This window comes from Botryllus schlosseri, chromosome 5 (assembly GCF_051294905.1).
Source record: "Botryllus schlosseri isolate E-star chromosome 5, Bs_hap1, whole genome shotgun sequence".
NCBI lineage: Eukaryota > Metazoa > Chordata > Ascidiacea > Stolidobranchia > Styelidae > Botryllus > Botryllus schlosseri.
This window is the reverse complement of record NC_137240.1, coordinates 5625057-5651175: the sequence shown is the minus strand read 5'-3', so window position 1 is coordinate 5651175 and position 26119 is coordinate 5625057. Positions and strand designations below refer to the sequence as shown.

At 40.4% G+C, this 26119-nt stretch overlaps 2 protein-coding genes across 3 annotated transcripts; both read left to right on the top strand.

Annotated features, from left to right (window-relative positions):
• Window positions 1-1291: 1291 nt before the first annotated feature.
• LOC145438762 (uncharacterized) lies at window positions 1292-8779 on the top strand. The gene is made up of 8 exons (XM_080316113.1): window positions 1292-1494; window positions 3697-3874; window positions 3938-4036; window positions 4091-4188; window positions 4965-5234; window positions 5301-5403; window positions 5482-5590; window positions 8366-8779. The coding sequence occupies exons 1-8, from the start codon at window positions 1431-1433 to the stop codon at window positions 8564-8566; spliced, it is 1122 nt and encodes a 373-aa protein (XP_080172239.1). The 5' UTR covers window positions 1292-1430; the 3' UTR covers window positions 8567-8779.
• A 1470-nt stretch (window positions 8780-10249) lies between these two features.
• LOC145438763 (uncharacterized) lies at window positions 10250-24590 on the top strand. Of its 2 annotated transcripts, none has more exons than XM_080316115.1 (10): window positions 10250-10391; window positions 13881-13986; window positions 14080-14154; window positions 14226-14323; window positions 16102-16247; window positions 20317-20420; window positions 20881-20963; window positions 22760-22842; window positions 22895-22984; window positions 24512-24590. In XM_080316115.1, exons 2-10 carry the CDS (start codon window positions 13958-13960, stop codon window positions 24581-24583), a joined length of 780 nt encoding a protein of 259 aa, XP_080172241.1. In that variant the 5' UTR covers window positions 10250-10391; window positions 13881-13957; the 3' UTR covers window positions 24584-24590. The 2 variants fall into 2 exon arrangements, with proteins under 2 accessions (XP_080172241.1, XP_080172240.1); XM_080316114.1 differs by having other exon boundaries at window positions 22895-23014.
• The last annotated feature ends 1529 nt before the right edge of the window (window positions 24591-26119 follow it).

The window sequence follows — 26119 nt, the reverse complement described above, 5'->3', positions numbered from 1 at the left end:
ATCGGTCTGGCACACTTCTTGGAGTCTCATGTTATATGGCCTAAAACTTGATTGTATGCCTTGGTGGGTGGTGGCGCGGTAATGGCCCAATACTCAATAATACAGATAAAAGGCTACTTGAATTCGCGCGCGGCGCGAAAAAAATGTTGAAAAAATTGTATAAATTTTCAAAAAATACTCTATGATTTATGCTAATTCACGAAATAATTTTGGGCCCCATTCGAGCTCGGCTTGGGGTGCGGCAGTTACGGTGCTGATTGGACTGTATCGCCTCGCAAACTCTCTGACTGCAGAAGAACAGGCACGGAACCATTCTTCCTTACTTTCTGCCAACTGGTAACATGGCATACCTCAAACATCCCATTGTTCCTTGGCGCGAGTTCACTACGGTACATATTTATGGCCTAGGATGATGCGGATCCGCTAAAAGTCGAAAATAATGCCTCAGCATTCGTAATTCGCCTTGTAGAGGTATATAGGAGTCGTGAAAAGCAGATATCATAACGCATTGCGAAGAAAACAGCCACAGCGTCGTCATATCTACATCGGCACGACAAAAGATACTTTCGGGCATCGATATTAACATGGGAAATATATTTTGCTGTATTTTACCTGTGCGTCAGTCCATTTTCTCTTCATGGTGCCCAATTCAGCCTTAAAAGCATTTTATCTGTTAATCTATATCACTATCGTTTTGACGACACTGCTTCGATTTCGTTGACTCATTCGCCAGCAAATCAGTGTCAAATTAATTTTCAAGCAATTTCAATAACTCAACTCTATCACAGCCCCAGTATCAAGATGTAGCCCAAACCCGTGAAAAAAACTTCACTTTCCCCTCAGGCATGCCTGTTATACGATATTTCGTCATATCGAAGTGTCGAAATTAGCCACCGTAAATACCATAAATTCAAAAATGGTCGCAATTTCAATTTAAGATTGCACGGCCTTTACTGGCCGGAATTGGCCCCAATTTGGTGTGTAGCGTTTTTTTAGGCAGCCTGACGATTTTATCACTGAGCGAGTGAAATTTGAAAAAAAAGGTTTTTTTTTAACAACCCTACTGTACAGTGTACATCCACGGTCGTAAAGCCTCACTGTCATTTGTACATTAGACCTCGTTGACTAACACCACGCCCGTGCCACATTAGCGCGAACACATTTTGAGAATGAATCTGCGCGCGATCAGCCTAATTCCTGACCGCAGGTGTTGCATTACCGGAAGTAGCACCACGTATGCTTTATCTGACACGTATATCCGACTCTGATATATATAAAGAAGTCTTCGGCAACCACCTCGATCATTCATCGAAGTTATCCGTTCTGGACCTCCTGTGAATGCGTATAGAGGCTTGCATAGAACCTTTGTCGGCGTTATAATTTTTCTGTGGCTCGTCCTATTCGCTGCTACTGGAGGGCACAGCTTTCCCATGAAGCTTCTACTTGGTTGGTATCCTCTCATGATGTTTGATTTCTTCATCCAATTTACGGCAGGTGAGGTAGCCATCTATAGTATACTTTCATCAACTGCTATCATCTTACTCTAGGGCAGTGGTTCTAATATAGAAATTAAACATGGAACGGCAACGACCGATTTTGCAGCTTCGTTCCGCTTCGCCGTGGCTGGAGTGGAGAATTGTATTGCGTAAGCGACTGTAGGATTTCTGGCAATCCAAAAGCTATCTTCCCGAGCGCATAAATTATTGAATCTGGTCTTGATCGAAAGCTACTGTTGCACCGATTCCGAAAATATAAATTAAAATATTGATCAGGCACAGATCCACCTAGAATCTGTCCTCCAAGTCTGAAATATCGGCATTGTTCAGAACAATCGGGTAACCGCAACACAATGGCCACCGCAACACAATGGCCATAACAATGACCCGTTGCGACTCTTCGATTGTTCAAACAATGCCGATATTTCAGACATGGAGGACGGATTCTAGGTGGATCAGTGGATGATCATTATTCTAATATATCTTTTCGGAATCGGTGCAACAGTAGCTTTCGATCAAGACCAGATTCAATAATTTATGCGCTCGGGAAGATAGCTTTTGGACTGCCAGAAATCCTGCAGTCGCTTACGCAAAACAATTCTCCACTCCAGCCCCGGCGAAGCGGAACGAAGCTGCAAAATCGGTCGTTGCCGTTCCATGTTTAATTTCTATAGTTCTAACCTTGTTTCCAGCGCCCCCCCGGGGCGATTTGGATTTTGAAGGTGGCGGAAACGCCCGAGGGGCGATATGGGGGCGCTGGGCTCAGGGGGGCGGTATGGGGGCGCTGAATAAAAATGGCCTCGCATTCTACAAAATATGTCAAATGCCGAATTTTTTCGTTGCGCTATACGCGAAATATACACCAGCGGTGCTTTCACGAATGCAGTGTATTATTTAAATTCACTAATTCATTTCAATCCCCCGTTAAAACACTACCGTCATGCTAGCTCGTGTTATTGTCCACAAGATGTTTCGAACTACGTATTGTATGCTGCAGTACACAGCTTGTTGTAATCGAAAAGGCACTGTACCGCTTTTGAGTATGATGCCCTTTGTACATTAAATATGCTTTGAAGCTTTTTTTGGCCAAAATGATTAACCTAATATACTTGTATTTGAAAGCTACTAAATAAAATCATCAGAATGTTTCTTCATCGTATCATAAAGGATGATACTGCTTAGTCCTGTGAGTAACGCACACAACACACAGAAACTTTATATAACATGGTTCATGAACGTTTTGGACCGCAACCCGAATATGAGTGTTAGTGGCATCTCGCTACCCGAACCCAACATTTGTAATAGTACTTCGCTACATTTTACTGGCATATAGAACACGCAGACAGCAGCTGTATGAAACATGTTTGGGTCACGACCCATACTTTATAACATGGGTTGCTTTGTTTGGAATACATCCAGGTTTAAGTTAAGAGCTTGGTGCGGTACTAAATTTAATGTGAGCAAAGATCTCTGCTACATTCTCATTTGATTTAGTAGTCACACAAAGCAATAAAACAAAACCGAATACAATTAACTTTCCCGTATTGCCAATCGCGGAGGTGAATTCGGGATGTGTACATCAAGCTCGAACCAAACGGTACGGGCCCGTAGGCCTAACCGATGGTTGTTATAACAACCTTGATTTGAATATAGCTCATACAATTATTATATCTTAAATTAGTCGAGTGGTACTCGGGCGCAATCCAAGCGCGCAATATTTCTAACAGTGAAGTCCCAACCCGAAACCGGACTTCGACCACATACCCACTTTGTGTTACTGCGGTCTTTAAAATAGGGGGCGCCAGACCTAGGCAATTTTTGAAAGGGGGCGCTTGAGGAAAAAAGGTTAAGAACCACTGCTCTAGGGTTAGTATATTTCGGAAATCTGAAAAGAGGACACTTGTTAAAAATTTTCAGACTTACAAAAAAAGTCATTTTTCCGTCACAGCTCCAGAAAATGACACTTTTCTTGAATTCTCGTTCGGTTGACTAAAAACATTAAGGTCGACTTTCCGGCTCTGCTCCCGAAATAGCCGCCGGGGCGTTACTTCAGTACTGATTTACTGTATCTCAGTCGTATTTTCCCCTATATTTAACCACAATTCTCAAAAAAGAGGACATTTGAGCGTCCTCCGAGGACACTTTCAAAAAAGTAAAAAAGAGGACGTATGGTAACCCTATCTTACTCACAATGATATAGGCACGGAAACGTTTTGTTACGGAGATTCGGAGTTCAAAAGCTACACCTCACCCCTGCTGTGGTGGCCAGCTATGTTGAATTGTCGAGACACCTTTAGCGGTAGCCTTGCCAAAGTGAATTCAACGGATCATGCGAAAAAGATACTTGAGATGATGCCAAATCTCGTGCAGGCTTCACGGTTTGTATCATATCTGATATACACAATACAGCCGCATATACCTTTCAGTGGTCATTTATACAGGAGAATACATGTAGGTGCGAACAGGAGCGAGTTTATTGGTGACTTTCGTTGGGTGGATGGGACGGACATTTCAGGAGATTTCAACTTAACAGAACCTCTGTGATGTCAGCTGACCACAATCAATTGAATCGGAATAACGATGATATTTTTCAGGGAAAACTTGAGATGCCTGATAATCAATCTCATCGATATTCCGCAATTTGAGTCTAATTCATGCATCGACACTTCCTATCCATATATTTGTGAAAGAGGTAAGAAAGTATTGAGAATTGTAAAAATTGGTCGTTGTTGTTGTGGATTTTTGTGCTCGTGGTGTTTTGACTACAATAGTCATTAGTACTTGATCGATATAATCCGTATTATAGTTCCTAAGCTGACCTGTAGCACAACCCACTTCTAGGCGTTTGTGAGGCTTCCTACAAGTGATTGCCTGGTGCTTATTTCTCTAACTATCTCGAATACAGGCGTATGTACCATCGATGCGATGTGGGACAGACTGTAGCATTTTGATCTACCCACTATGTCTTGTTAAAAAATTGTCAATTATAAATATATCTCTTAGCCCAGTGGTTCCAAACCTTTTCCGACTCATCGCCCCCTTTTCAAGCTCAACGCCGATCATCGCCCCCCAAATGCTGTGAACCGAACAATTGGTATACAACCTGTAATCATCGGCGGGTTGACTAAAAATGGTTAACTTTTCGGCTAGTTGTCGAATTTTACACTTTGGCAACCAAATTTCCATGGGTTGAATAAAAATAGGTCATTTCTCCGACTTGACTCCAATATAGCCGTTTTAACGCGTCATCGCCCCCTATCGCCTCCTTCGCTATTTTCGCCCCCTGTCGCCCCCTTTGTCCATTTTCGCCGCCCTATCGCCCCCTCGTCATTTTCGCCCCCCTAGGTCGCCAAATCGGTCCCTGGGGGCGATATCGCCCACGTTGGGAACCACTGTCCTAGCCGATGACGCGTACAAGGGGAGTTTCGTATGACTAGTGCGAAGAAAGAACAGGCGTTTCAATTTCAGAAAAATCGCTCCCCACAATAAAAGACGGAACCAAAATCATCACTAGTTCGCACGATTCGATCACGTGTGAAACCGAGCGGTGTTCGCCTACATGGATATCAAAGGATCGCGAAGAGATTGCTTCATGCGAACAGACAACTCGGGTCTGCCAGTCTGTATCATCATCAGAATCTCGTTTGTACTTCAATGGCGCATTGGAGAGTGATTCAGGCAACTATCACTGCAAAACTCAAACCGATCCATCCTCTTTCCAGACGGTAGACGTGAAAAGTATAAGTGAAACACGCATAAATGTACCAGTGCTGATCATTTCACTGTCGTCATAATGTATCTTAGTTCATGGAAAACCAAAAGTCAGGAACATCGTAACATCCTTATGCTCGTCGACTGCAACGCTGAAGTGGACCCCAAGTCGATACGCCGTCAACTACACTCACATGTAGGCTATTGGCTATTGTTCAGTAATCTATTCGTTTTTATTTAATGAGACGTTTCTCCATCTACTCACGCATTACAGAATCACCTTGTCGGATGGTCAAAGTTTTAAGACAGTACCCGGAGATTACAATACCGAGCAGAGTTTCATCATGACAACCCTCCTAGCATCGACCCAGTATACCCTCAACGTAAGAAACTTGAATATTCGCGAGGATTCTGAAATCATGTTAGCAATCTTCAATCCGTGTTTTGTTGACAGTATCCTGCATCTTATAGGAATCAGTAAATGCTTATAGTAGTTGTTCTCATGCTGTTTTACCCATTGGTCAATAGTCAATGTAAATCCCCCTCTGTCTTTAAAACTGAATTCGCTACCAACTCATTCACATGGTATTAGAATCCTAATCAAAGTCGATAAGCTATACTCACAAAAACAAAGTCTCTTCGTGGCCCGCAAAACAAATAATAATCAGCGATCCATAAATATGTTATAGTTGGAATATGTTTAAAACGGGAATATGTTAAAAAATGTAGACGCAATGTATTAAACACATGCTGTGGACCTGACAATATGTTGTGTCCACATCCAGGACCGTAACTATCGCACCCCAACCTCAAATTTTGGGAATAGTCGAGCGCGGCGGGGCCCAATATTATTTCGAGAATGAAAATGAATTATAAAGTATTTTTCAAAAATTATTCATTATTGGGTACCCCTCCGCAAAGAAAAAATAAGCATGATTTATAGAAATCGGCATTGGCCAATACCGAGCCTCGATGCACCACGACAAATGAAGTTTAGGCCGACGTTGGAGTCCCAGAAGTATGTCAAGAATATCGGCAGTGGGTAAACATTGGCCGAAAAAGACTGCCTAGTGCCCATATGTTAACCGAAAACTTCGATATAGATGTCTATTTGTCCTGGCGCCTAAATAGCTGGTGCCGAATCTTTCTGTCCTGAAAGTTACAGGACGAATACCATTCCGCAGAGAAAAATTCTTTACTAATGAAGAAATACAAATTTGGAATTATGCGGTTTGGCGATTTCAATGTCTTTCGAATATATAGCAGACTGAAAGTCACGAAATAACACCATATAACTAAGTATTCTATCAACGGGCCCTCTCGAAATTGTTTAATTATTGACTACGTGCCTTAAATTCTTCAAGAGAACACCTCACTCAGTTCTACCGGAAAATTTGATTACGTTGGATTAGAGGGGATAGTAAATCTATAGCAATATATACGCAATTAACCGCATTATTATCCGATTCAATCTTGAATTGAGGATAATTTTCGCGCTTCGCGGGTTTTATGCGCATAAAGTAATTTATCACCCAGCAATGCGGTTCAGCACCCCATGGAGGACCAAGACCAACATATTTAGGGGGGCTGACGAAGTTTTATTACGGCCCCGTACACATGACGTGAATTACGTGAGGGTATGAATGAGCTCGATGATCATTGCTATATGCTTCGCAACAAAAAAGAGATGTAAAAGAGATGAAAAGCCTAATTAGCACCCAACATGATTATATGCTCTGAAGAATGTTTGAAAGAAAATTATGTAAGCTACCCCATTCCCAACTGTCAATGACCCCTGAAAATTCGTAGACAGTTGTAGTTTGTTTCCATGAATAATTCCTAACTTAAGTAGGCATGTTTGAAGCACTTATCAGTAAAATTATTAGAATCTATAAATAGCTATAGCAATCTGTCGACCGATGTTCATCGTAGGCAAATACTTCAAACTGCATCCTCTGGCTGTCCTCAAAGCTAATGCCAAATCGAATTCATTGTGTTATTTTCCTTCCTACTGTTGCTATTAGTAGGGAAAGGAGGGGCACAATGGGTCGAAAATCGCATTTTTAGTCATAATTGTATTTCGAATCCAGAAATACCAATGAGCGCATATCTCCAAAGAAAAATGATGTGAAAATACGAAGAAATAACGACAGCACAGCCACTTGAAAAACGTATCTTTTTGTCCCAATGTTCCCTACGAGTTTTTTCATTGCAAAACCACCCCGCAAAAATTTAACTTGGAACTCTGCGCCTAAATTAGCATATAGGGCGACTAATAACGGCTTTGACTAAGCTGTGTTCTAATTTCTAGCACAAGCACAACAAACGAGATATACCCATTATTTTCTCACAAAGACAACAACCCACATCAGACCACATCAGGATTAGGCCTGCGACTGATATGAAACTACTAAATCATCGAAGCGATGGATATTTTTCCTGTCGGTTTATAAAATTATTCACCATGTACCATTGTGCGCCTGTATGCATTGTGCACCACCTTAACCTACATGCGGCACCAAAAATTTCTGGAAACACTGTCTACTGCTTTAGTTGAACACTTATGTGACACATATGACACATATATGACGAACGTCTCATATTAATCCAATGTATTTAATCTTTAACAATACAATCCCCCAGATACTCCAGATTGCCCATGCCCTACTAATGTGCCTGATCTTCGCATAAGTAGGGTAATCGTATAATGGTATTCTGCGCCATTGATTGTATTGCTGAAGATTAAATACATTGGACTGTTCAACTGAACAGTAAACATATATGGCGCACGTTTCATATGAATACAATGTATTTGATCGCCAACAATGCAATTAGGCTACTTACACATTGTCGCATAGGCATAACTCTTATCTGCATATCTGTGATCAACTTGTCCAACTACTAGGCAAATCTTGTATTTCTGTAGCTGCCTTCAAACTAGGAGTAGGAAGAGCACACTGTTTGCGTTATTGCGTTAAAAATGTCATTTGAAAATGATTTTGCTACGTTCAAAAGCTTTTAAGCAAATTCATATGTAGAGTGTGCGACCATAGTGTAGTTTTACTCGTGAATTTTCGATGGTCTTCTTTGTGGGAATTCCTACGGTGAGGAACCAAACTATTTCAACGCTATACTGCACGTATCAGTTTGTTTTTAAGATCTCAACGTGCAATGGAACGTGCGTTTCACAATTTTCTCCAGCAACCATGACTTTCTCTACGAATGGAACACCAAATCGAATACAAAGTATTCGTAGTAATCTCGAGAATGTTACGGAATGCTCCATCACATGGACATCGACTTACGTCTCAAAATATAAAGCACGTGAAACATCGTATTCAATACCAGAGCCGCAATAATTTTGTATACTACTACAGATAAAAACAACAGAATCACGTATAACATTTCGCACCGCTTTACGGTACGATCGCTCGTGGGATCAAGAAGTACAAGCACCACCATTCATATTCAAAGTGAAATCGAACACGAAATATAGTGTATCCATAGCAGCGGTAGATTGCTTTGGCACAGGGCATTTTACTGAAATCGTCGCCAACTGCACTATTCCTTCAGCAGGTAGGCTATATCTGCTATGATATGAATTATCATGCTGTCGTGGTGACGAGGGGAATGTATATTTTTGTTTCAGCACCAGAAAACGTATCGTCCCCTGAGGTCTTAAAAGGTCAATTTATCGGGTTTCCCGAAATGAGAGTGTCTTTGCCCAGCGAGAGTGCTGGCTTGATAAGGTTTGGCTAATAAAAAGAGACTTCTTACGGTGAGGTACTTCATACGTTCTGGTTCAGCAGGTTATATTACTCTGGTAATATATCAATCAATCCATCCGGGGTGGGGAGTTTATCCACCTGAAACTTGATATGAGTGAATCAACAATCTGGCGGGACAGATCGCCGGGTTAACGTTTCATTAGATCTCTGCAACGGCGTGGATTTATTTGGATAGCGCATAATAATAGCGCAGATGAGGTTGCCTCACAATGACCGAGTCGTCAGATTCATTTAGGGCAGGAGTCCTTAAACTTTTCTGACTGAAAACCCCGTCGAGTTTTGTGGGCGGTTGCGTGTACCCATAAAATAATGGAAACAAGTCATTATATCAAGCTCAACTCCACGGGGCTATTCCATTCCTAAAAATCATGTACTTACAGTTAAAGTCACATCTTCATTGTAGAAGGACGATAATCTGGTTTGGTATTGTACTGATGATGTAGTCAAACATTTACCTTTCGCATCCCAGTTAGAGAACCCCAGATTTAGGAAAATGGGGATGGCTTAGGGTTACGCAGCTCTGATTACTCCATTGGAAATAATGAAGACGAAATTCAGCAGTTCTAACTAATAAATACTGCATGTATAGTAATAAATTGAAACCGGGAAAGATCAGGCAATTGTTAATGTTCGCAGCTCCGACTGCCCCGATTCGGAATACTGACAATCACTTATGCGCGCGTATGTGAACTTTTCGAGTACACGTTCAGTAGGTCCATTGAATTTCGTTTGAAATTGACGTACTCACCATAATTCATGTCGCGTTTTCTTTCTAATTTTCGAGTTTCGTATAAAATTATATTTGGGAAAGTAAATGTGTATGTAAACAAAGACGCGGAAACTAAACGAATAAAAATGATTGATCGAAGAAAAGTAGACGATAATTTCATCAGGGATACTATTACAGATCGTATGTCTGCTCCTAAGCTATTGACTTCATTCCATTTTTGCAGCTGCATCATGGTCATAGTCACAATGGTCACAGGTGATTCGCCAGCGGCGTCTGATACAAGCAATAAGTACTCGATTGACGAATTTAAATCACTTTTTTCGTCGAATTCCGCATCGAAAGAGTATGTGACAATGGCGTTATCACCATCCAGGTGGGTTTCTCATTTTACAAGCTTTTATGGGTGGGCCATATCGCAATGGTCAAAGTCTGTTATAGTAGCCTATGCCGACTGCATCACACCTTATGATATCTAGAAGAGGATTCGCGATATTTTGTTCATAGGTTCGTAAACTCTGAACCACATTTCAAATTCGTTGTCGGCGAAGGGTCCACGTCGGCGTGCAATTTGACGGATACATCCACAACCGCTCTGCCGGAAACTACCTGTCAAGGTCACGTTATGTGTGGAACAAACAAAAAACTCCAAAATCTCACACGATACAGGTTGGCAACGGCTATATGTTGAAGTGTGCGTAAGTCCGTAAATCACTATAAACACCCAATTATGACTTCGATATGTCGGGAGCTATAGAGCGGATAAAAAATCAATAAACGAAAAAATCAAATTCAATATTGGAATGAAGTCATAAAGCGACATGAAGTGTAGAGGTTTGCGTACAACGTTAGATTTAATAAGTCTTAAAACGATCAAATAGGCTCAGTAAGTTGCGCTAATTTCTCTTATATCAGAGGTCTCAAACTCAAATGTGCTCGCGGCCAATTTCCTAGTCTTTGCTGACGCCGCGGGCCGCACCATCAATTTTATAGAGATATTCAATGTATAATTACTATGGAAAGTTTTTGCAACTTTTGCAACATTTTTTACAGCATCCTACAGCATCCTATAGATACTCAGAATATATGTAGGCTACTATGATGTTTTAAGCTGTTTGGCAGGATTTTATAGTGCCACTTTTCTCTATTTTGCATGCCATTTTTATTGCAACTTTTATCAAATATTGAGTAAAAATGTAAAGGATTGATTTGAAAACATGCTATAAACCAGGGGTGGCCAACTCGAAATGGGTCGCGGGCCACTTTTCAAAATTCGTAGAGGGCTTGGGCCGCATGACTTCAATATCGAGATAAAAATAGGCAGAGCAGTTTAACAAACAGGTTTTGATAACTCGTCGTCAGTACAACGCTGTGCTCTCTATTTCGATTAGGCTACTAATGTAGCCTACGGCTGCATTCCAGTAAATATAGTCCTAATGAACTAACTGGCCAAATATCTACGTTAAACTGTCCATGCTCATTGTCGGTGAACTCCGGACTGAAATATTTACTCATATCGGCTTATACTATGCGCAACGAAATCGAAAACAGTCATGTTATGAATAGCCATGGGGATTCGAATTCTATTTGCGCAAAGCACGGAAAATTTCCTATATTCATGAGTGTCTTTCGGGAAGCCGAGGTCGTTTTCTAAGCGTCTCGGTCTTGGCAGTGGTGCGGGCCATTCATGCCAAGGAAATATCAGCAAATTCTTCCTCCATGGATTGATATTACAATCGCCGAAGCTGTATCAGCTAGTGAGGAATAGTGATATTGGGCACAGGAGAATAGCTTACTTCGAACGACAACAACAATATGTTCAAAATGAAATCAATTACAGCATTTCAATATGCTTTACTAAGCGTTCTTCCGAAATTTCAAATCAGGTCGCGGTGACCCCTGTTATAAACTACTTTTTGTATGATTGTATTCTCTTTGATTTGTATAACAAAGAGCTATATGATGGGTTAGCTGCATCTCACTGTTATCTATGACGCATTGGCTTGTAAGCAAGAAGTTCAAATACCCCTGCCAAGCACGACCGTGCCCGAAATCGCTTTATTAATTTTGTCTTTTAAATAATTTGATATAGTTTCCCATTTCACGAACGCCCATCGAGATCGCCGAAAATCATATTTTCACTGGGTTACCTTTTTCAGGCTATTGATTTTCTTAAAGTCAGAAGGAGTGAGTTTTTTTGTAATGCCTTGGGTCAAGTTTGCAGACCTGGGGGTTTGGGCTGGACTTGTTTTAGGGGGAGGGAGCTGTCGCTATGCTGTTGGGCTTTTTGGAGAAAATTATTCCCGCATCGTGTTATTTTCTTGCTGTGTGCCGGGAATAATGTAATTTTTGGCCGTTTCGTCAGACCGTTAAATGGCGAAGTAACAACTTTGAAAGCTCTGCAGGAACTAAGTTGTACAACGGAACCTTTCGAGTATCTCATACCCTATTAATTCAACAAAATTATAAATGCAACTTTTTACTGCAACTTTTGTTAAAATTAAATGCAACTTTCTCGCGATTTTAATGCAACAAAAACGTGCCCTAATAATGAAAAAGTAAGCTTTATTTGACGGGACCTTCCACTCGGGCATTCCACAAACATACATAACGGGGGCAATTGAATGACAATGAATTTCATGTTGACTTGATTAGATAGCTATATATATACGCGAGCAACGACCTTTTGATATATTAGGCGTTCTGAGTCACAAGTCCTTCTCTGATTTCAACGTTTAGCGTTTAACTGAACTTGACTTATTTATATTTAATAATCAAGTCGGTCCGAATTCGATTAATTTTACGTGATTCCACATCCCAATTTTCAGTCACAAGTTATCAACGGGTCGTGTCTCGTGTCTTATCATCATGAGATAAAAGCTGATCTTCCACATCATAATAGCTTTTGAGAGTGATGTGATAGTGAAGTCTGATGAGATTTCCGGTTTTTGGAGTAGTTTTAGAGTGAATTCTTAGTTCTCAAATCGATCAAAGATATGTGGCAGTTGAGCAAATTGTCGAATACTTAAAAATCCAAAATGCCGTTGCGGGCAGCATGCAGCCCGCGGGTAGCGCGTTTGAGACCTCAGTCTTATATCTCATGAAATATGGTAAAACATAAAATTTTATACAGCATCGTATACGCATATACCGCATGATCGAGACATACTGTGTTTCGACGCATGAAGTATACACCTCCGTATTGTGTAGAATGGTATATGACGCTGTGTATTCTATCAATATGGAAATCATTATATACACGGTGGCTCCCACGGCTCAAATAAATTGATTACTGTTTCAAAAATCATTTCAGACATAGTTTGCCCAATGCGCATTCACGGTTGTTCAGAAATGACCTACTTACGAAACGCCGTGGTTTTCAATAAGTTTCCCACGTCTTTTATCGCTTGAAAATATTCTAGCAACTGTTTCTGTAACTCATCCCTTGTATCTGTGAACATGCTGAACTAGATATATATCGACTGCAAAATCTTACAAAAGATAGCGAAGTTGGACTGGTGTAACTGAATGACAAATATTGCGGAAACACCAAATATAATTTTATTACAATAAAAACAATATATTTATTTCAGTGTTTACATGTCTGCTGTAGTCCCGTCTCAGAGTTCCATGCTATCAGTGACAAGAAGTGAATATGTGAATTTTGAAACGGGTGGGCCTATTGAAACAGGCAAGCATATTGAAATACGTGTTTAACTTTCATACGCCATATTACGTTCATGCATCTACGCTGGTCGTTGGTATCCGCTGTCTTTGATTTGTATAGGACTAGCGATCAGTGCCAATCATTATATTTCCACGTATGCCTCACTTTCTTATCTACATCATATGTCCGTGATCTGGCGGACTGCAGTCGTATCTATTCTATCTGCTCTCCAAATAAGTAATGGCGAAGTCCTCTTCTGTGTTAATGATTCTGTTGTTGAAGATTATTTTATGGGTTTCGTATTATACGTTCACCTTATGTGTTTACTTTTCTACAAATGCATGGAAGTCAACTCGTACAACGTATCGCGTTGTCAGTCACGCCAAGAACCTAACACTACGTCAATGTAAAAATCCAATTGATAATTATAATTATTCGAACTGCAAAAGCGCGCATTCGCGCGCCAAATACCTTTATATTTTATACAACAGAAACAGGAGACACGGAACTTCATGCTATAATTATAGTTAGTGCGCTGGAAGCAGTGGTGATTCTGGTACTGGCCATAATGGTGTTGTGGTTACGCCGCAAATTGAGGTTGGTGTTGCTGTGTATGATATCCGTGGAATTTTAATGCTTATAAATTTCCGAACACAATTATTTGGCGTCGACTAAATATATATTTATTAGGTCACTGTCGAGTCTGACTTCTCACGACAGGTCTAGAACAGGCCATCGCGACAGTCCACCAGAGCCTGATGCCGGGTACGATACGTATATAAGCCTACTTACTTGGTAATTTAAAAGCTTAACTATACTTTCCGATATTTCCCTAGGATATCATCAAGTAACGCTCCGCCTATGCCTCCTCCGTCACTTCCATTAGCAACCTATGAAAACATGATGGCAGAGTCCCATTACGAAACCCCTACAGGTGAATATAATGATGATATTTGTATATGCTTAAGACTCATCCCGCTGTCTAGACAGGCATATTATTTAATGCTTACGTGTTTCCGTTGAAATGACAGAAATTATTGAAATGTAAGATTTAATGCAGGGCTGGCCAACCTTTTCAGCCAAAGGGCCACATTCGATTGACGAACTATTGCGCGGGCCACTAACCGCGCGAAGCGCGAAATTTTTTTGAAGTTCATTGGTCAATAATATTGTCACTTGACTATATTGCGGGCCTGCTGTATATCGCTTGTTTAAGTTTGCGAGGACTGGGCTATTCGGCGCATGGATATATCGATATCGAAAGCTGTGACCAACATGCGTCTTACTGCAAGCGGAAACGCAAGGTCGCATATGTTGAATGACACTTTTTCCCGTAGTCGCGAATATAATTAGACTCAATCTGATACATTACGTATTCTTCCATTTTCACAAAAGGGCAACAATATTAAAATCAAAAAATCGAGTGACAACATGTTGCGCTAAGCTTAAATTTTTGATATTAATAAATCTATCGCAAATTATTCTGCTTTATCGTAGTAGTTGTTGTCGTTTGTGGTATTCATGGTGTTTGTCGACTACTTTGGTCATTTACACCAGGCCGATATTTTTTTATTTTTTTTTATTCCGTAACTGTCGACTTATAGCACGGCCTACTTCTAGGCTTTTTGTAAGACACCGCTTACGCGGATGAGGTGGCGAGAAGGAGCCTAGATAAAGCTCCAACACTTCTGTATAGGAAATCGGAAGTCGACCTCGGTCGGACTCGAGCCCGCAACCCATTGGTGTTGCAGCCGCGGATTAGACCACTACGCTATCTCGCCACGCTTTATCGTAGTGTACGAAGATATACCAATAGCAGAATGGCTGTTGGATCTGTCAATGCGTCGGCAGTGATATTTTAGTCATCACATCTCAAGTGTTGCGGCCAGACTAATCAAATTTTTTGTTGGTATTACAAGTTCACAATCTGCGCAATCCATTTTTGATTATATTAGAAATTCAGGAAATTACCTCGCGGGCCACTCAAAACCTTCTCGCGGGCCACATGTGGCCCGCGGGCCACGGGTTGGCCGGCCCTGATTTAATGGATTATAGACTCGTTCAAATAACTCCTGAATAAGTAAAGACGCAGTTTGAAGTATGAAATCGTAAACGAACAGCTCAAGACAAAGTCACACAAACAGTGATAATACCATATGGTCATTTATCATGTGATCTGTAAAGCATATATGTTTTGGATCATATCGCCTCTCTACCATAGACAACACATGGCTAAACCGGACGATCTAGGCCTATTCTCAAGGTGCTACCTTGATATGATCGGAGTAAAATGGCGGTTTCTATACTTGCTGCAGATTAGCAGAATAAAAAAAATGAAGTTGTACATTAGCCAACACCACGATCGGGCGTATTTGATTTTTATGATAAAATACACGTATCAAATCAAGATAAATATACCCTAAGCTTGCCCTGCTTGTTACATTAGACAACGATGAATTGTTTATATTATTTCAATTGATGTCATTGATAATGATTATTATTGCGGGGCAAGCTCACAACACAAATGTGAAGCTTGTTATTTTGAGAAAACCTTTCTAACAAAGCAAATAAAATTATTGAAAGGTTCACTCACAGAACGCGAACTTGAACCTCGCGTTGACAACATCCCTAATAACTATGGTATGATGCGAGCGGCTCGCAAAATAAGCAAATATCGGTTTCATCTTGTAAATGTTTTGATTGTTCATGCAGCTTATCCCAGTACAAAGAACCAAAACACAAGTCAGTTCAAATCAAGAAAAATGCAATGCGTGAAAATCACACGATTGGAGAAACTGCAATCGCTTGACAACCGCAATTCGGAGAGCAAAACCGATGAATTTTTCAATGAATATCAGGTTACGTTTGTGATTTGAGATTGATGCGGTATTTGCTGTGCAAGATGACCATTCAGCTGCTATGACTCCAAATAACATGTATGTAGCATCGGGTATACAGAGGGCGCAGCCGTATTCCAAAACATATGGATATACTCTATTGCATGTTTGTGAAGCATTCATGAAATATTTTGGCAGAATTTGTGAGATTTCACAAATGTTTCAGTAAAAATTGTTTGCACACTATGATATTTGTGGAGGCGTTTCATCAGACTATCCGGTGTAGCTTCATTTTTGTTGTTTATGTTTCTTGTTCTTCCAGTGACTGAGGTCATTTATACCATGCGAGTTCACAGTTCAGCTAATCCATGTTCTGCGGACTTACAGCTGTAAGTCTGTATTTGATTTTATATCGCACTGGGGCAGTGGCTCTCAAACGTTTTCTGTCTGTATTAGAAGAACATATACAGCATAAAATAGGGTGAATTGATGACAAACAATACCCTCATTTTGTAATCAACTCAATATTCAAGAAATAATTCATAAAAGAGGGGTTCTTCTACTGGGGATCACGGACCCCTTAGGGGTCCGCTAACTAGATTTAGGGTGTCCGGTAAATGACAATATGTTACAGAAAAAATGCAAAACCAGATTGACCTTTGAAAATGATGTTCTGAGTGGGAGTGTGACTACCTTGTAATTAGTAGGGCAGTTTTTTTTACCTAAAAACGAAATAATTTGACCTAAAAAATCAAAATTATGACATTTTTTGACCATAAAAATTTATTTTTGACCAAATTTGACATAACGTATGCAAATTAGCTGATTTCCCACATAATGTTAGAATTTTCCTACTTATCATCATTTCTGGTTCGAACTGTATGCCCTCACGAAGTAGTTCGGTCAGAAAAAAAACGTTTTTGACTCAAAAACTGCCAAATTGTTTCATGTAAAAACTTGATTGTAATGAAATCTGGCCCTATGAAGAATATGTTGTAGTACAACGAAAGATACTTTCCTGCATTCTCGGGTAGAAAGTGTCTGTCGTTACTAAGTATCTTGCCAAGAATGTAGAAACAACGTTCAACCGTGGCAGCTGTTGGCTGACAACACAAAAGTTGTGCGTGCGTACACTGCTGGTGACACACCACGTTGCTTCATTCTGACAATGTTGTCATCATCACAATTTTACATAATGCGCTTATTTCTATAAGAACCATGCAATGCCCACGCCGTCTTTCTTCAGTTAGAATATTGCGGAACGTTGAGCATAACACCATATCAACCTATTTGTTTTATAGGAATGTTTATGATTCACAATGAGAAGACAATAGGCCGTCTACAACGGTAGGCCTATAAAGTAGGCTACAAGCTGTAAAATGTCAAATGATAAATGATAAGTTCCCCGACAGTGCAAAATCTACGGTACAAACGAAATGCAGGTTGTGAAAAGATTTTTACTTTGTTACAATGTTGACATTTTTGACCTAAGGCTACAATTTTGACCTAATTTTGACTTTTTTGACAGTTTTAAAAAAAACTAGTCATTAATTATCTTATTGTAGGAATGGAATAATCTAAATCAGGGGTCACCAACACGCGGCCCGCGGGCCGCATGCGGCCCGCCAAGTCATATTCTGCGGCCCGCGACCTGATTTGAGATTTCGTAAGAAAGCTAAGAAAACCAATTTGAAATGCTGAAATTGAATACAGTTTCAACATGTTGTTCTCTCAAAATAAGCTATTATCTTGTGCCCAATATTACTATTCGTCACTAGGTAAAACGGCTGTGGGGCTGGCAACAACATTCCATCGAGGGAGAATCAGCTGATACCAATGGGCATTAGGCATACTGTCTTGACTTTCAATGCGCCAAACACTGCCAAGAGCGCGACGCTCAGTAAACGGTATAGGGTAGTGGTTCCCAAACTGGATTTGTCTTTGAAGACAGCTCAACAATTTGACCGGGTTGACAGAAATATTTGAAAATTTTGTTTTTAATTTTCCCTATTGAATTAAAAATTTCAATTCAGTATTGCACGGCTTTTACTGGTTGGAATTGAGTCAAATTTGGTGTACATCGTTTTTTTTAGACAACCTGACGATTTAGTCACTAAGCGAGTGAGATTTGGAAAAAAAAAAACAATTTTTTTAACAACCCTAGCGGGTGCCATGTCAAAATCGTGTAAGGATTATTCTTATAACTGAGAAACATACCAAATCACTCTGAATTGCTGTTAAAACCGTTTGCAAACAAATGAAGTCTCTTTTAAATATAAATATGGCTCGGGCTTCGAATAGCGGATTCTAGAACCGCATGTTAGAATGGCGGTCCTCAGTTTTGCGACACCGGTATAGCAACAAATTAAAAACTTCAAGCGTCAATAGACTGCATACCAACATACTGTTAAAGGGTTTGTATCTTACAACTCCATATTGAAAACACGCACAGTATATTTTCATCCTATAACATGAGATTCTGCGACAGTTGCAGAAACGTGTATAATTCAGGCTAGTATAGCGTCCGAGATGTTGCTAAAATCGCGAAATCTACACAGAAGCATACTGTGCTCTAAGTATCTGCTGCGAAAAAGACGCAATATATTGTTTTCTTAACCGATCTCTTGTCGGATGATTCAAGTTGCGTGACATTTCTAACCACAATGACCGCTTGTTATGTTGACGTAATTAAATCTTTTGCTTTCACAACAACTCATAAAATACGACATTATGGGTATGATGGTATATGTAGAATGTAGGCATGTGCCATGTACGCATACAGTACACCAGTGGTTCTTATCCTTGCCTCCAGCGCTCCCCAAGGGGCGATTTGGATTTTGAAGGGGCGGAAACGCTCAGGGGGCGATAGGGGGGTGCTGGGCTCATGGGGGCGGTAAGGGGGCGCTGAAGCAAAATGGCTTCGTAGTAGATGGTGTAGTATATAGCAAAGCATATCAATACCGAGTTTTCAGAACAAATTAACATTCGACAAAACATGTCAAATCTCGAAATTTTTCGGCGATGGTTGCTACATATGTTCTCTCAAAAATAACACTACAATTTTTGACGATTTATACCAGTTATTTACAATTTTTCGCACTACGCGCGAATTACAGTTGCCAAATTTTTGATTATTGGTTACCTTTCCCCCATGAAAAAATACGCACTATTTATCGAAAATTGAAATTAGCATTTCGGCGTCGGCCATTACCACGCCGCGATACACGAAGACATATGAAGTTTCGGCCAATATGGGACTCCTGGAGTGTGCCAAAACATCATCAGTGAGAAAACCTTAGCTGAAAACAATTCCCCCCATGTTGACCGTAAATTTAGATATAAATATGTCTAATTGTCCATATGAACATAAATAGCTCGTGCCGAATTATCAGGTATTGACAATCTGAACCCCTCAGTACAAATAACATCCATCAAATAAAAATTATTTGCCATTGAAGTAATACCAATTTTAGTTTAGATACGTTTATGCGATTCCAGTATCTTTATACTTTATAGCCCGCGGATAGAAGGTCACAAAATGATAACATTCAACGAAGTAATTGTTATAACGGGCCAGCCTGAATATGCTTAATTATTACTTACGTGCCCTACATTTTCCAAGACAACAGCTCATTCAACGCTACCGATGAATCCTGTTACGAGGGCTGAGAGGATAAAACAAATTATAGCGATATATGTATCCAAATGCAATTACCAATATTCTTGACCGATTCGTTCATCGATTATCAAAAGCCTTCGCGCCTAGGCGACCAGGCCACTTATAACTTTGTACAACATAGAAATCACGCGACGCGGGGTCTTGGGGAAGCCCCACAGAAGTTTGATCACCCTATCGAGGCCAAGGACCAACGTTTTTCGAGGAGGATGAGGAAGTGCTGTTACCACCCGTCCTCGTATCCATTGTTTTGATTACTGTCCGTGAAATATGGGTTGGGGGGCGCTGGAACACGGAAAGTTTGGAAAGAGGGCGCTAGAGGAAAAAAGGTTAAGAACCACTGCAGTACACAGACTCCGCAAGTCGTGGCGTGCCCGTAATGATGAACTAACTTTCGAATGCACTTACGTTCAGGGACAATACACCTTCCTTCATAAATTGATTCTAGAAAAATGCTTGCATGAGATCATGGACTACCTGGGCGGTGAATTCCAGAAGAGAAATAAAGAGCTTTTGAAGTAAGGAGTCTATTTTAATATTGATTCCATTCATAGCTGAAGCATTTCATACCCGTTATACTTACCCCGAAATTATGTAATGCTGTATACTTGGTACTTGATCAAATTGTTATTGTCTACAGCACACAAAACATTGTCGACAACGGATGCTCTTTAAGTCATTTTATTGCTGATTATAATGGATTCATGTTTTGGTATTCGTTTCTTTGCTTGTTAAGAAATTGACTTCTGCATCCCAATATGTACGGATGACTCGGCCTTAGAGACTTCAGTCATATCGGGTCTCCCTGCCGATACCATCTAGTAATAGTTTGGTAGTAAATCTGCATATTATCTCGTTTCATAACTCTCTCTCTCTCTCTCTCTCTCTCTCTCAAAAAAAATAATGAGGGATCATTGTTATGCATGAACTTGGTGATTTGCAAGGTGTTCATTAGTCGCTTTCTGTTTTTATTTTAAGCCTGCCCTCTTTCTGCGGTCCTAAAATCTTGGAGGAGATTGGAAATCAATTCGAACATTTCGAACATTTGAAGCCAATGAGAGGTAGGCTAATGTCTTGGATATCGACGGACCTGAATCCACACGCATAAATTGTAAAGCGTGGCAAATATATGATACGCATGTGATGTGTATAATGTACGGTAGTGGTTAAAGTGATCGACGCTGCGACTCAAGTATATAGTGGGGCTACTTCTAACAGAAATGCCGTACATTTCTACTGAATTACAAGTCGAACTAGCAACATTCAAAGACGCGTCAATGTCAAAAGACAGAACTAATTCGAGTGGTAGTATAGACAATAAAGATATGACAAGTAGTCTACTCGTATAAGTAGTTTCAAGTAGTAGATTAGGTCGATTGATGGCCTAATGTTAGTTAATCAGAGGGGTCCTTTTCCAAATTGCAGGTCGCAGCTTCCCGATTAGGGCAAATTAGCCAATGTAATTACTGCAATCTTCAAAAGTATAATCAGTTGTTCGCCCAATTATCATGGCATCTTCACTGATAATAGTAATGCACGCATATCTCAAAACTATTTTTACTTATTACAAGATCTAAAGAGTAAATGGTAAGTAGTTTGGCCTGCATGAGAAGAAGTGGAACTAGTACAAAACAATAATCATTTGAGTAAGTAGTATACAAGGAGATAAATACTTTCATACATACGGAATCCAAAGTTCAAAAAGTAAGTACTATTTTCTATGCCAAAACTACTTGACTAGTCCGAAAAAGTAGAAGTATATTATGATAGTGTGTATGCATGTATTGGTATTGGCGCAATATAAATATTCAATCCCATACTGGGAGCAGGGCCATAACAGCACTATGTCAGGCCCCCCTAAAACGTTGGTCTTGGGTACCACATAGGGGGATAAACCGAACTTAGACGCAATAGGGTGGTGAATCCCCTCAGGCTATACGCTGTTCACCGCTACCTATCATCTACATTGGGCGTCCGTTTAGTGAGTTAGCTGCTCTCGTTTAAGCGCGCCAGCGCGAGAAATTTCTATAATTCATGATTGAATAGGGCAATATGATCAGGACTTGCATATATATTGCTATCAATTTTTATCCTCTTTCTGCTCACGCAATCTGATTTACCGTTAGAGCTGAGTGAGGTGTCTTGGAAACTGCAGCGCCCTTAAATATTAATTAAACATCTTCGGACGGGCGGACGCGTTGGTACGACTTCGTGACATAATGTTATTTCGTGACCCCTGTCTACTATGTCAAAAAATATAGAATCGCTCAAACGTACTAAACTAAAAGATGACACGATTTCAAATTGGTATTTCTTCACTGGCATATAGTTTTTCACTGTGGGATGGTATTTGCCTGGTGAGGGTCAAATTGCCAAGACGGAAACATTTGGTGCCAGTCATTTAGGTGCCTACGGACAATTAAGCCGATATGTATTTTGTATATATAACGAAGTTTTCGGTCAGCATAAGGACAGTCCTTTTCGGCCAAGGTTTTCTCGCTGCCGATCGTTCTGCCACACTTCCTGGAGTCGCATGTTACATCGCCTTAAACTTCATATTTCTTGGTGCGTCGTGGCGCGGTAATGGCCGACGCCGATACACCCATCTCTATAAATCTTGCATATTTTTTTCTTGAGGGAAGAGTACCCAATAATCAAGATATCTTCTAATTCACGAAAAAATCTTGGGCCCCCTTCGAGCTCGCCCCCCCCCCCAATTGGGGATTTTGGGTGCGGCAGTTGCGGCCGTGACTTGGAGAGATATAATGCTGCGAATTGATACAACAAGGTATAGCGCAATACCCTTTACCCATAACATCCTACTCATTCCATACGCTTGACATACCTATATACTCAGATGCGTGTTCGGACTCACGTCGAAGTACGGCTGTCATGGAAGACAAACACCAACCACTCGCCACGGACGCTTTGTTGATACAGGTAACAAGGTCGTTGGGAGCTCTGAAAACGATTTGTTTCGAGTTTTGTTCAGAGCGGAGATTCAACGTTGCCGGTGATTGACGCTGCTACCACTGGTCAGTCGTTCACCAGCAAGTTTCGGAGAGCTATGGTGAACGAGAAAGTGGGAACAATCGTTAGCCTTTTACGACAGGTGAGTTGAGTTAATGTTCAAACGTAAATTGACTGTGAATCGCATTACACTTAACCTGATTCAAAACGATAAGGTACCATACTTCCTTATAGTGCTTTATTTAGGTGAATAGTAACGAACTAGCTTTAATTTTTAAGAACTGAAGGGGTTCATGTATATCGCGACGACTTACTCAAAGTTACGTGATTAGACTGCCATTTCTACAACAATTTACAAGTCAAATTACTTTCGAAGTTTTGGATTTGGCTAAATTGACAGTAGTATATGGGTGGATTGAAATAGGTTTGATGACTGAAATTGCCACTGTGCGACCCAGGTCATGGGCGATGAGAAAACTGATGCAATGTCAAAATTCCGCTTGTTTCCATTGCGATTGGTTGTTATGTATTGATGAAGAATTTCCGTGTAGCAATTTTGTGAAATGGCCTGGCAATTGAATAGCAAAGTCTTCGACGCCTCGTCTCAATCTACCTCTTTCATCAAATAGCTTGAGTACTTCTCACACGATCGGGTTCAACACATATTGGAGCAGTGCAATTTAACGCTGCTAAGCTTCTACTTCGAGTTAAGTAGGGATTTTTGGCATTGCTTCTACCTGTAGTAATAAAGTTGACCATGGTCAAAACAGTAGTTGGTCAGCCCCCTCAAAACGTTTGTCTTTGGCCCCAGGCCCCGAGTCGGGTTATTTATGGGGTTGACAGTAAAATTGGAATTTTCTTTTACATATTAAATTTAAAAAAAAATCAAGTAGATCTGCAGCCTCTTGTACTGGTTGTAATTGAGCCAAATTTGGTGTGCAGCGTATTTTTAGGCAACCTAACAATTTAGTCAGTGAATCCTCGGAATCCGGAGAAAAGTTATTTTTGAACAATCCTATTAAACTAGACATATAGTGACATTAAATCGCGTGAAGCGCCACAAATCGCGTGAAGCGCATAGAAAATTTTGAATTTGTACGAAATCTTCCCCAGAATACTATATATATTATGTTTATTTCCGAAATGATTTCGGGATCCCTTCGAGCTCTAGCCCCCAATTAGGGTGTTTATGGTGTGGAAGTTACGGTCTCGACTGTGACTACATTATCCATATACGCTGCATCTTCACCTACAGACGAACATACTTTAGCAATTCGAGATAATAATGTTTATTCAACTCAACACGTCCAATGCCATTGGTCAACATAATAGAACCTCCAAGAACTATTGCAACTGACTGAGGTTTGGCCGTTGCAACATTTGGACAACATGCGAAGAATTTCGGTAAATGCCACTCGCAGGTAGTTTGATCACGGATTTTTCCTACTGAAGGACGATTCTACGTTTTTAGAGCACTGTTAAACATTTAGAAGAGAATATATATTGTTCAGTTATACTTATTCAACGAAAAACTTTGTGTTGAAATTCAGGTCAAGTTTCACGTTTTCAATGTATCCGCAGATCGTCAAGTTTCACGTTTTCAATGTATCCGCACATCGATTATTTTATATTTTTTCAGAAGCAGTACAGCGTGTGCTATGAAACACTTCTCAAAGATTGGAATTCGTTTGACATTATTTGCAATTTGTGAATGAAAAATCTCTAGCCGTTCTATCATATTTGCGTATTTACACTAAGAGATCATGTATATCTTACAAAGTGAACTTTTCTGTAGCCAATTGTATTTATCGAATTATATCTTCAAAGTATATAAGAACAATTGATGGTCATCCCTGTGAGTTCATATCCTGCCAAACAGGAACTATACTGAATCGCAGAACGCAGTCAAATTAGTTATTTCGAAGCAAAGGTTATGTTGAACTCGGCCACCGTCGATACCTCTTTGCCGGAATCACACATTCAAAGTACTTCTATAGTGAAGTCCTCGCTTGCGACTCCTCCACATCTCCCAGACAACCACATCATCGTCGCACCAAAATCATCTCGATCAGCAGCAAACATACCATTTCCGCTCCTGCTACCAACCAGGGTGATTTGCGACATCTCAGTCAAACCCAATCGAAGGAAAATGCTGTTAGCCATGTTGCTAGTCATACCAAATTGAAGGAAAATACCACTATGTCTTCGTGTCAACCGTCTTACTAATCCTCCCAAGATCTGTCGCAGTTACTTTCCCTACTTGTATGAATCGTTGAATTTGCGATGGAAGCTGTCAAATCTGGTCAATGCAATGCGCTTGAAAAGTAAATATCTAATCATGCTCTTCGTTTCATCCAATGGAATTGTAGAGGTATTTGTCGTAAACTATCTCAGCTGAAACAATTTATCCACAACCTAACAAATCCCCCTGACATGATATTGCTGCAAGAGACTCATCTCATCGACAAGCATTTCTCCGAATTATATCGTTTTCCGGTCTTTCGTAAAGACAACTCACTTCATTCCGTTGGTCTGGCCATTTTTGTGCGAGAATTCCTCCCGGGACGGAGAACTTTTGACACCCCATACTGCGGTGTTATGTATGTCTATCGGCCACATACGGCAACGTTTATATGAGCCCTACCGCAGTTTCAGAAGAGAGTGCTATAGAGAGTAGATCAACCAGGGAGGCCTCAGGCGACCGCCTACCTCTCCTACCCTAAAAGCCACCATTGGAACTAATACTATATTGACGGAATTCATTCATGAACTAAAAAAATATTTTCGATACTAGAAACCAAATACTCATATAATGAGCGGTTAAAATGAATGGATAAATCTGGCGTTCGCTTTATGTTTGCTTGTTTGTGAATCGCCAAATATTAGACCTTTTGGGGTATGGAAAGATTTCCCTTTTCTGGATGTTATTTTTAAAGTGCAGTGATCATATATGCGCCGCAGGATAAAAGGGAACAGGAGGATCAAGCTCCCTAGAACAGTGGTTCTCAACCGGGGGTCCGCGGACCCCTGGGGGTCCGCGAAGCATTTTCAGGGGGTCCGCGAAGCCTCAAAATAGTTGATAACCTAATTTGTATTTTTTTTAATTCGGAAAAGCAAAAGGCAGTTTCGCTTCATCAATAGTAAAACCCCAGAGCTCACATCATTAGAATGGCCATCTTAGATGAAATATCCAACTGTGCAGATTAATTTTAATTGCTAAATTCCCAATAGCCTACTGATACAAACA

Excerpts from the sequence above, each read along its gene's own strand:
- LOC145438762 (XM_080316113.1), top strand. The coding sequence starts at position 1,431 with ATGAAGCTTCTACTTGGTTGGTATCCTCTCATGATGTTTGATTTCTTC. Across the intron at positions 4,037-4,090 it reads TTCAACTTAACAGAACCTCT|GGAAAACTTGAGATGCCTGA; the intron begins GTGATGTCAGCT and ends GATATTTTTCAG. Across the intron at positions 5,404-5,481 it reads GCCGTCAACTACACTCACAT|AATCACCTTGTCGGATGGTC; the intron begins GTAGGCTATTGG and ends CACGCATTACAG.
- LOC145438763 (XM_080316114.1), top strand. The coding sequence starts at position 13,958 with ATGGTGTTGTGGTTACGCCGCAAATTGAG. Across the intron at positions 14,155-14,225 it reads CCACCAGAGCCTGATGCCGG|GATATCATCAAGTAACGCTC; the intron begins GTACGATACGTA and ends ATATTTCCCTAG. Across the intron at positions 20,421-20,880 it reads AGAAATAAAGAGCTTTTGAA|CCTGCCCTCTTTCTGCGGTC; the intron begins GTAAGGAGTCTA and ends TTTTATTTTAAG.